At 54.6% G+C, this 11,140-nt stretch overlaps 2 protein-coding genes across 3 annotated transcripts; one reads left to right on the top strand and one right to left on the bottom strand.

The window, feature by feature from the left end:
* Positions 1 to 541: 541 nt before the first annotated feature.
* CRIP3 (cysteine-rich protein 3) lies at positions 542 to 3,830 on the top strand. Its single transcript, XM_011960382.1, has 8 exons — positions 542 to 584; positions 921 to 1,015; positions 1,434 to 1,491; positions 1,588 to 1,719; positions 2,803 to 2,874; positions 3,011 to 3,105; positions 3,200 to 3,257; positions 3,434 to 3,830. The coding sequence occupies exons 1-8, from the start codon at positions 542 to 544 to the stop codon at positions 3,493 to 3,495; spliced, it is 615 nt and encodes a 204-aa protein (XP_011815772.1). The 3' UTR covers positions 3,496 to 3,830.
* Positions 3,770 to 10,925, bottom strand: SLC22A7 (solute carrier family 22 (organic anion transporter), member 7). 2 transcript variants are annotated; one of them, XM_011960380.1, is made up of 11 exons: positions 10,433 to 10,925; positions 10,087 to 10,092; positions 9,690 to 9,793; positions 9,403 to 9,557; positions 9,118 to 9,286; positions 7,920 to 8,046; positions 7,493 to 7,602; positions 6,854 to 7,068; positions 6,505 to 6,613; positions 5,073 to 5,279; positions 3,770 to 4,636 (listed from the first exon to the last, which is right to left on the bottom strand). In XM_011960380.1, the coding sequence occupies exons 1-11, from the start codon at positions 10,823 to 10,825 to the stop codon at positions 4,582 to 4,584; spliced, it is 1,650 nt and encodes a 549-aa protein (XP_011815770.1). In that variant the 5' UTR covers positions 10,826 to 10,925; the 3' UTR covers positions 3,770 to 4,581. The 2 variants fall into 2 exon arrangements, with proteins under 2 accessions (XP_011815770.1, XP_011815771.1); XM_011960381.1 differs by lacking the exon at positions 10,087 to 10,092 and having other exon boundaries at positions 10,433 to 10,923.
* Positions 10,926 to 11,140: the final 215 nt, after the last annotated feature.

The following is an 11,140-nucleotide window of genomic DNA, read 5'->3' on the forward strand; positions in this document are numbered from 1 at the left end:
CACAGATGAGAAAATGGAGGCAGAGAGGGAGGGTAAGTAATTTGCCTGAAGCCAAAGAGTAGGATACCAGAGATGGGCTCCAGATTTTGTTGCTTTCAACCACTTGCTATATTGCCAAGGTGGAATTAAAGCGTTTCAAAGAATGCCTCCTCCCTCGCTTTGGCGAGAGTAGTGTTTTAACGGTGTCTGTACTGTGGACATTTTTCCTGTCCTTACCGCTCCAGAAACTAGTAGTGCTCCCTGTCCAGGTGTCTTCGTTGCACATTTGCCTTCCCAGTCTGGAGTCCACTCGGCTTCAAGATCCTCTCTCCTCCCCGTGGGTCTGAGCAAGGCTTTACTGCTCTTTGAAGTAACAGCGAAATAGCCGTATGTCTCCCAGGTAGAGAGGTTCTAAATTTTTGGTAGCCAGTGTGCGCTGAGGACCAGCGGAATCAGCCCAGGGAGGCTCAAAGCTGAGCCGTGGGTGGAGCCAGCGGAGGGGGCGGAATGAGTCGCGGTGGCGTACCTACTGTGTGCCGTGTGCGCTGCCTGGAGCGGAACTATGAGCTGGACCTGTCCGCGTTGCCAGCAACCCGTTTTCTTCGGTGAGGCCCGGGCTGCAGAGGGGGCGAAGATGGGGCGAATGGGAGCCGCGTCCCTGAGGACGCGAGGGCTGGCCACACTATGGTCCCAGAAACCCTTTTTCACTTGCAGCGGCTGGTAGTCTGCGCACCACCCGCACCCACTCGGGTCTTCTCCCTTCCACCGAGAGCTCTGTGGGGAGTATGAAACCGGAGCGGGATGGAGCTGGCCTCCTGGAGACACTCCTCTCTAGGGAGCAGGGCAGGCCAACCTAATTCCTTAGAGTGCTGAAGGGGGAAAGGAGGGGCCCCAAACTTGGACAGGCTCCTCGCAGCCCGGTTCCACTTTGTCCTCCACAGCTGAGAAGGTGAGCTCCCTGGGCAAGAACTGGCACCGCTTCTGCCTGAAATGTGAGCGCTGTCACAGCGTCCTGTCTCCTGGAGGGCATGCAGAGGTAAGGCCTGGCCAGGGAGTACTGCCCTGTTTACATCACTGCCTCCCACCCGCCAGGCACCAACCCCCAACTTCAGCCCTGGAGGCCTGCCAAAGAGAACCTCAGTAGCCAACCCCAAGGCTACCCACCTGGTGGACCCTACAGCAGCCAGGATTTTGGGAACCTGGGTTGTAACTGTGGATCCCATGGCTTTGGGAGTCAGGATGGGTGGGAAGCAGCATCACCTCCTGAGCTGCTCTTGCTCTTCCTCCCTTGACCACAGTGGAAATACTGTCATGCCAGCCCATCCCCCACCCCTCTTAGGCCCACCAGACTTAGCCAGTGGACAGACACACCTGGTAGCCTGTCTGGAGGAAAGGCCTGTGGGGCATGGCTCCCGCTGGCCCTGAGTAACCCACTTCCCTCTGCTTGTGCCCAGCATAACGGGAGGCCATACTGCCACAAGCCATGCTATGGGGCTCTCTTTGGACCCAGGGGTAAGTACCAGCCTGAAAGGGGCCAGGGGTCAGCAGAACCCTCCTTGTGGCTGGGAGCTGAGGGCTCAAGCCTGACCTCCCTTATTCTCTCTTCAGGGGTGAACATTGGTGGTGTGGGCTCCTACTTGTACAACGCCCCCACTCCCAGCCCTGGCAGCACCACTCCTCTCAGCCCCAGCAGCTTCAGTCCTCCCAGGCCAAGGACTGGCCTCCTCCAAGCCAAGAAAAGTAAGTAAGGCTGCGCTCAGCTCCTCCCAGTCCTCCTCCTGACCCTTCCCCAAGCTCGAGTGGAGGGTGGGCCAGGTGGCAGTCTCCTACCCAGCCCTCTGCTTCACATTCTCACAACTTCGTTCTTGGCAAAGTCATCTCTATCTACCCCTGGCTTTTTTTTTCTTTCTTTCTTTCTTTCTATTCCCTCATGTCAGCTGCTGAGTTAAGATGTAAATTGTTGGGAGGCCAAGGCAGGCGGATCATGAGGTCAGGGGTTTGAGACCAGCCTGGCCAGCATGGTGAAATCCCGTCTCTACTAAAAATACAAAAATTAGCTGGGCATGGTGGCTGGTGCCTGTAATCCCAGCTACTCGGGAGGCTGAGGCAGGAGAATCATTTGAACCCAGGAGGCGGAGGTTGCAGTGAGTCAAGGTCACGCCATTGCACTCCAGCCTAGGCAACAGAGCAAGACTCCATCTCAAAAAACAAAAAAGTTAATTGGGCAGATAGCATTATCCCCTCTCCTTGCATCCTCACATTTTACAGGTGAGGAAAGTGAGATCCAGACAGGGCAAATGACCTTGTCCATTCACAAAGCTAGTCAGAGGCAAAGCTGGCCAGGAACTTAGGTCTATCCCAGGCCAGGACCGTGGAAGGAATAACCTACAGGAGAGGAGTCATTGGGATAAAGCCAGCCTCTCACATTCTTCAACTTTTCTCCTCTGGTCCCTGTTCCTTCCCTCCATTCCCTGAAGTAGGCAGTGACACTATGCTCCCCAACACCTGACACCCATGCCCTGGCCAGCTCCTGTATCAGCTCAAGTTTCCTGAGGATTGAGTTGCTAGCAGGGTTGGGATGGTGTGTACCTGAGCCCCTGGGAGGATGACAAGGAAGCAAGTAGTCCCTAATACACATAGGGATGGGGCAGGAGGTGGAGTCAAAGGGGGCTCAGTTCTGGGCCTATAGAAGACAGACTCTTGGGTGCCTGGGTTGGGCACTCTGGAATGAGCATGGCTTTTGGAAGAGGACAGTGCCATATGCAGGCAGGTGCTGGTGGGCATCTCCACCTCAGACCTACCCAGGGCCTCTTCCCCTTAAAGGCCCTCCCCATATGAAGACATTCACTGGAGAGACCTCGCTGTGCCCTGGTTGTGGGGAGCCCGTCTATTTTGGTAAGCGACAGTGGAAAGCTTGGGGAGGGGGATACAGGGTGGGCAGCAAGGGGCAGGGAGGTGATCCAAGGCAGGTGGGTCTCCCTACTCTACCCCTACCTAGAATGGAAGCACTACCACTTCTCTCCACCACCAGCTGAGAAGGTGATGTCATTAGGCAGAAATTGGCACCGACCCTGTCTGAGGTGCCAGCGTTGCCGCAAGACCCTGACTGCTGGGAGTCATGCCGAGGTGAGCCAGGCAGGAATGAGTGGTTATGTTGGGAGGAGGCTGGAAATGGGAAGAGAACCAGGCTGAGACTGCTCTCTTTCTCTCTGTGTCTCAGCATGACGGAGTCCCCTACTGCCACGTCCCCTGCTACGGCTACCTGTTTGGCCCCAAAGGTGGGCAGACCCATCCCAGACACTGGGCCTAAACTATGGCATGTACATGGTCTGTGGGGATGTGTGGACAACTTCCCCCGTGGTTAAGCATACCCTGCCCCCCACCCCAGTTCCCTCCAGCCCTGAACCCTGCACTACAGACCCAAGGCCTTTGGTGATAGGGCTCTCTCTCTCAGGTGTGAACATTGGCGATGTGGGCTGCTACATCTATGACCCAGTGAAGATAAAATTCCAATGAGATGCTCACAGAAAAGGTCACCCTAACTCAGGCCTCCCATCATGCCCCTTATGATCCAATGGGAGCTACAAAAATCTCCAGTCCCATGGGGGTTGGGGATGGTGGGATCGTGGGGACCTGGGCCTAGGTTCCATGGTAGGCCAGAGAGTCTAGACTTTCTCTGCCAATTTTTCCCTTTCCCATTTCTATCTGGTTAGTGAACAGCACATTTTGAAGGGTATCTTCCTCCTGGCCATCACAACCCCTTTCCCCAGCACATTCTAAAGCTTCAAGATACTCATAAAACTTGCGTTTATTGAATTTCTGCCTCTCTGGCTTCTCCAATAAAATGTTGGCTCCCATGCCTTCAACTCTTCTTTGGGCATGAGACCAGTGGGTTGGAGGATGGGGAGTGTGGGGGTTGGGATGACATGCATTGCCCTGCAGGGTGCCTCGGAGGTAGCAGGGCCAGCCATGAGAACAAAAAGCTATGTTCTTTTTGTCCCTTGGGCCTGGCATTGGCAGTCCTAGCACCACACAGTAGACAGCATGCCCACTAGCCCCATTGGTACCAGAAGTCTCATATGCTAGTCCTTTCTTTAGCACCATCTCTAGAAGAAGCAGAAGCACCTTATTCAGTGACTCATTTGAGCATGGCAACAGATCCTATGGTAAAACCTGCCAAGAGGCTTCATTATCCATTTGGGAGATGAACAGACTGAGGCCCAGAGAGGGAAAGCCACATGCCCAAGGTCACACAGCAAGTTAATGGTGAAGGTGTTATCAGAGCCTAGGGCAGACTTGGTGGCTTCATATCCAGGGCTCTTCCCACAGCTCTTCACCACTGCCCCAACCCAAGGGGCACCTTTATTTACAGAATCCTCCCCAGCCATGAGAGGGGTGCCCAGCAGCCACTGCATTCTGGGAAGTCAACTGTTCCTAGAAGCCAAATAATCAAGGTTGGAGGAGCACAGGGCGGGGGTACTGGCGGCAACTCCAGCCCTAGGCAGAGGGTTCGATACTCCCAGCCTGAGTTGCAGGGCCTGCCCTTCTGCTCTCCCAGCCCCTGCTGCAGAGCTTCTGTGGAGGGCCTGCCTCCACTCCCACTTAGTTCTGGACCTGCTTCATGGGCATCTCTTCCTCCTGAAGACTGGTTGGGACACTAGGGAGGAAGGAGTCGTGAGCAATGGTGGGATTTAATCCCCGAGCCTACCACCCCAGCCTGCCCCATCAGGGCTGTCCCAGGGCTCTCCCTAGTTTCTGTTATACAAATCCCTGTACAAGTGACTCACACACATGCTTGTACACACCCCTGATGTGTAGGCATACTTGAGTGTGCACACATACACGTCTTCCTGAACAGCCTAATGTATTTGTGTTCATACACACATATGGACTCATGTACACATTTATGCTTGCAGTTTACATACCCCCGATCATACACCCTGAAACACTCACCTGTGCACACTCACATACATGCACCAAGTACATATGTGCAGATATATTTTCCTGTCTGAATCCTAAAGTGTTAGGTATCTGAGCACCTGCATCCATAAGAATGTGCTCACACGTACACAGACACAGTCCTGTGCACACACCTCTTTCTCTCCACGTCCTGGATGGTTTCTGGCAGCTGTGCCTGCCTCGTCTCTGGCAGCAGGAGGGCGGTGCCGGCAGCCAGCAGGGCGATCCCCCCATAAGCAAGCTTGGGCAGTGACAGCCACACTCCATCCAGCAAGGCCGCCAGTGGGGCCAAAGAGCCCCCTAGCCGGCCCACCAGTGCAGTCAGCCCCATCCCTGTCTGTCTGTTCAGAGAAAGAGGATGAGGGAGGCAGACAGTGTTCACACCTACCTGGGGTCATGCCCCACAGGGCTTCTCTCCAGGGTTGGCAGGCCCTGATACTGCCTTCTCCCCATATAGCTCAGAAAACTAGGACTTCTTTCAGTTGGTTTTCCCACCCACCTTCAGGCCAGGAAACCCCAAGCCAGCACCCACCAGAGGACAGGGCCCCCATTCTGACAGAGTACCAACCAGGTACCACTGAAAGAGAAGAAAACCCACCAGACTGGGATAAGGAAAGAGTGATGTGGAAGGAAGAAGGTCAGTACTTTGTACAGGCCCTGCCATGACCAGATGCCTAGAAGTTTCCTCTTCCTACCTCCCAATAGCTAGCTGAAAGACCCTCCGGGCCTTCCAAGGGGTTGCCCTTGGGACAGTCCTCAAGGGCATCTCTGCCTTCCAGGGGTGAATGGGATGGGGGTGGGCAGAATGGGGCTTCTTGGGGCTGTTTTCTTTTTATTATTATTCTTTATTTTAATTTTTTTTTAATTTATGTGTTTACTTGAGACAGAGTTTCTCACCCAGGCTAGAGTGCAATGGCATGATCTCGGCTCACTGCAACCTCCGTCTCCCAGGTTCAAGCGATTCTCCTGCCTCAGCCTCCCAAATAGCTAGGATTACAGGCATGCGCCACCACACCCAGCTAATTTTGTATTTTTAGCAGGGATGGGGTTTCACCATGTTGGTCAGGCTGGTCTCGAACTCCTGACCTTCAGTGATCCGCCTGCCTTGGCCTTCCAAAATGCTGGGATTACAGGCATGAGCCACAGCACCCAGCCTTGGGGCTGTTTTCTTAAGGAGGCCCAGAGAGGATGACTGACGTGGCTTAGGGTCACATAGTATAGAAGATAAGATGCCCTGCCTTCTCCAAGACTAGGGCAAACACAGAGGGCCCTGATTAGTTCTGTATTCTGGGTGTAGCGTAAAGAATGAGTGAGAGGCTGGTTGCAGTGGCTCATGCCTTTAATAGTGCCTGTAATACCAGCACTTTTGGAGGCTGAGGCGGGAGGATCACTTGAGGCCAGGAGTTTGAGACCAGTCTGGGTAATATAACAAGACCCCATCTCTACCAAAAAAAAAAAAAGAAAAGGACTGAGAGAGACCAGGCTGTGGCATGTGTATGTAGAAGTATTGGTTAAGACACGTGACTAACAAGCTCCATATCCCAGGTTGGTTACAGGTTTCCTTACCTGAGCACCGTAGGGTACAACTCCGAAGTGAACAGGTAGGCAGTGGTGAAGGCAGCTTCAGAAAAACCTTTCCCCATCACTGCCAGGATGGTGCTCCAGGACTTCATGTCTGGAGGGAAGTGGGTTCAGATAGTGAGAGGGCCTTGGAGGAGAGCCAGGGGTGTTCTGGATAGGGTGCAGAGTCTCCAGAGTGGGCCGAACTTAAGTGGCAGAGAGTCTGAGCTCACTGGGTAAGAGTGAGGAGCTGGGGGGAGGAGTGGATTCTTGGCTAGGAAGTAGGTCTCCGAGGAGTGGGCAGGGTTCCTGGCCCAGCTTCTGGGGTGGGCAGAACCTATGGGACTGGGCTCACCGGAGGACACTAGCAGTCTAGTGCCAAGCGCCAGAGCCGTGCCCAGCAGTGTCCCGGCTTGCGTGAGGCGGCGTCCTGCGTAGCGCACCGACAGGTAGACCAGCAACTTGAAGGGCAGTTCCACGGCCCCAAACAACAGCTGCGTCTGGTACACATTCAGCCCCAGGCCTGACACATCCAGACTCAGGCCGTAATAGGAGAAGTTCACTCCAAACCTGAAAGGAGTCGCTCAATCTCCTTCCATCTCCGTGACCCCCCTCCCCCTACCAGGACCTTCCCTGCATCCATAATGCCCTCCGAGTGTGCAGCAGGCGCCAGTGGTCAAAGCACCTTTACCCTAATTTTCACAGCAACCCTGACATGGAACTGACAACAGTCCGTTTTACAGAAGGGACACTGGGGCTCTGAGTGGCTAAGTGATCCATCCCTTTCCAAGTAAGGAAGTGGGAGTCTGAACTTGAACCCATGTGCCTCTGCTGCCTGCTTCATTTTCTGACTTCCCCGGGCAGATCGCCCACCGAGGCTTATCCTCCTGCTGTCCACTGTAACACTCTACTTGTCCCTCAGAGCCTTTCTCACACTCAGCACCAGCCTGGAGTTTGCTCCTCCCTCCCACCACACCCACACCAGCCTCCTCACCACACCACCACGCAGCACAGTGAGATGTGTCGGAGCCGTGGCGTGCGGAACAGGTCTAGGTATGAAGGTCTTCGGACCACCTGTTCCTCGGCAGCCACTTTGCTCACAGCCTGGTAGGGAAGGAGGTGAGGTTGTAATATCAGAATTGGCTATGTGATCTCAATGGGATACAGTACTCTCCCCCCACCCCTATCTATTCCTCCCATATGCAGTGGTAGGGGTGGAGATGCACATGGCAGCTGAGAAGAGTAGGTCTCAAATGATGGATGTGGCCCACCGGAGCCAGGTAGGACATCCTAAAGAGTTCGGAACTCTCCATGGGGGCCCAGGGGCTTTTCCTGCCATATATGGTGGGCTGTGGGAAGGGACACTTGACACAGCCCACCCCCCCCCACACACATACATGCATGCTCACAAACACATTCACCCTCACCTGGCTGAGGCTGTCCTCACACACTGGCCGCCCATTGAGCCTGGCACAGTGGAGCAGGTACCTGTGGGCCTCTTTCACACGGCCCTGAGTCAGAAGCCAGCGTGCAGACTCAGGCACCCACCTAGGAATAGGCAGGAGGCCCTTCAGCCAGAAAGTCATGACCTGGCAAGCCACATGTTCCTGGACATACTACAGGCTCTCAACTTCCAGGGTCTTGCTCATGTAATCTTCTCAGCCTGGAACATCAGCCCCTCCCCAAGCCCTCCACACTTGACGAGCTTTTATTCATCTTTCAATGCCCAATTTAAAAGCCACCTCTGGGCTGGGTGCAATAGCCCATGCTTGTAATCCCAACACTTTTGGAGGTCAAGGCAGGAGGGTGGGTTTGAGCCCAGGAGTTCAAGATCAGCCTGGGCATCATGGCAAGACTCTGTCTCTACAAAATATCAAAAAATAAATATTAGCCAGATGTGGTGGCACATGCCTGTAGTCCCAGCTACTCAGGCTAATGCAGGAGAATCACTTGAGCCTGGGAGGTTGCGACTTCAGTGAGCTGTGATTGTGCCACTGTACTCCAGCGACACAGCAAGACCTTGTCTCAAAAAAAAAAATAATAATAAAGACAATAAAACACCTCTTCCCACACTTCCTTGCCCAGGCCCGGGTCCTCCATAGCCTGGGAGTCCCTTACTCAACTGAATTGGCCTTACCCTCAAAACCAGCTCCCAGCACCAGCCACTCACTTCTCCCATGGGTGGCAGGAGGGAATAGGATGAAGGAGGGACAGACATGTAGACATATCCAGAAGGGTCACCCAAGGTCAAGTCATCTTTGGGAGGCAATGTAGTGCCCACCCTGCCTGTCCTCCCACTCCTGCCTGAGATCCCCACCCCCATGCTGGCCCTGCCCCTATCCCCAACTCTGCAAGATGCCAGCCTCAATTTATGTTTGGCTCTGTCTTTGTCTCTCTGTATCTATCTTGTTCTCTGTTTCTCACTGTTCCTTGCCATCTTCTTTCTGTTCGTGTCTGTCTCTCTGTCTCTTTTTCTCTGTCTCTTTCTGTCTCTTGGTCACTTACTCTGTTTCTCTTTCACTTCATCTCTCAATCTCTCTATCTTCAAATCTCAGGCTCTGATTAATCTCATCTTTGACTTCCTGTATCTCCCGTTCCTCAGCTGCCTGCAGTCCTCACCAGAGGCTGAGGATGCCTGGGGCACAAGGCAGGGTGACAGCTAGCAGAAGCCATCGCCAGTCCCGTATGAGGTACCCAACCAGTGCCAGCAGCATCACGCCCCCTGTCCAGAAGGTGCTGCTCAGGACTCCGGCCACGGTGCGGTGCTCCACATCCAGCCACTCCAGCTCTGACCCAGGGCAGGAGACAGGAAGTTGGTTAGTGAGGACCAGATGGGCTCAGTCTCACTCTGACAACTGCCTTCTTCCAGCCCTCTAGGTACTGCCTGTTTCTTGCCTGCCTCACCCAGTGGCATCACGATGATGGTAAAACCAGCCAGGGCTGAGCCAGTGAAGGTGCGGGTGATGGCGAACATTACATAGCTGACGGAGGCTGCAGATGCCAGGCCCAGCACCAGGGTACTCACGTAGGCCACCAGCAGCAGACGCCTCCGCCCAAACCTGCAAAGAGGTCATGCAGGATCAGTTCCCTGTGGAAGGAGGTTCTAAGACATAGTAGACTAGGCTCATACCCCAGCTAGTGGGGGAAAGTTCCCCCAGCTAGTTTCTTATTGGCCCAGTGCCTCACCCCACCTGTCAGACAGATATCCAAAGGCCACAGCCCCCACCAGCACACCGGCGAAGAAGAAAGTGGATGCAGCTCTGTTCAGGCCTTTCTGCTCACACACCAGATCCCACTGCAAGGACAGGCAGAAAGGGACCTGCTGTGAACATCAGCCCTCTCCAGCAGGCGCCAGCTCCTCCTCTCCAGACCCTGGAGCCTTCTGAGGCAAGCTCTGCCGTTCTGGTACCTCCATGCCAGATAATAAACCTCCCAGCGATTCATGCCAGCTTGGGGAATAGGAAAGTTTGTCCCTCCCCAGTCCTGCAGCCTCAGCTTCTTCCCAAGGAAGGCCTTGACCTGCTGCCTCCCAGGGAGACTCTGCCTCCACCGACATTCCACCTCCAGATGGATTATGTAAATACCGACCTGGGACTGGAAAAGAGGAAGGGAGAAAAGAAGGCCTCTATTGTTTCTCCACCTCTTGCTGCAGAAATCGCCTTCTCAGCTCTTTGTCCCAACTCTGTGAAGCCACTTTAGCCTTTCCCTGCCTTAATCACCTCCCAATTAATGATGATGATAACAGTTCTTGTGTAGGAGCCTGTTACTACAAGCCATGAACTAAAAGTGCCTTATAGTCATAGCTCCCATCTACAGATTGGTAAGCTGAGGCTTTACGAGGTAAAGTAATACATCTAATGCCTATACAGTAGCCACCCAAGGCAATGGCAGGCCTATCCCTCTCACATGTCTCTCAGCCTCTGGGCTTAAGTACCTCAGTTGCAATGGTAGAGGAGAACTCTGAGTGGTCGTACTCCCAGCCCTGAGAGCAGGGCACTGTGGCAGGTTCATCCTCCAGCTCCCCACGGCTCTGCCTTTCTTCCCCCAACGTGGTGTTGGGGAGAGCCTGGGGGTAGGCAAAGCGGAGGCAGGAGCTAAGCGTGCCATCGGGCTCCCGGGGAATGTAGGCCTCCGGCCATGCATCCTGATGGCTGAAGTTGGCAGGGGCACCCGGCAGGGCACATCGGTGGGCAGGCACGGCAGCCAGGAAGATGGGCAGGAGGAAATGCAGTGGTAGCAGCACTCGGGGCAGGGCCAGCAGTGCCACATTCCGCAGCTGGAAGGGCCCAAAGCCGCCCACCTGCTCCAGCAGCTCCTCAAAACCCATGCTGCTCACCCACCAACCGTTTCAGGTGCAGCCTCCCTCTAGTATCTGGCCAGCCCAAACTGCCCACCGCATAGACCCTTGGACTCTGGAGGCGGGAGTGGATGGACTGAGTGGAGAGCCTGCAGCCAGAATCCAGCCCTCAGGGGCTGGCCCAGGACTGGGCCCTCCCCAGCCACCAGATCTCCAGGGACCCCTACCTGTCTTGCCTGGTGCCTGGGGGAAGGGGAAGCCATCCATTCAGAGGTCACTGGCTCATGGCTCTGGGGCTTACCCATTAGTGTTCAAGGACCAAGCCTACCATGATGAGGTAACTGA

Source organism: Colobus angolensis, unplaced genomic scaffold (assembly GCF_000951035.1).
Source record: "Colobus angolensis palliatus isolate OR3802 unplaced genomic scaffold, Cang.pa_1.0 Scaffold51, whole genome shotgun sequence".
Classification (NCBI taxonomy): domain Eukaryota; kingdom Metazoa; phylum Chordata; class Mammalia; order Primates; family Cercopithecidae; genus Colobus; species Colobus angolensis.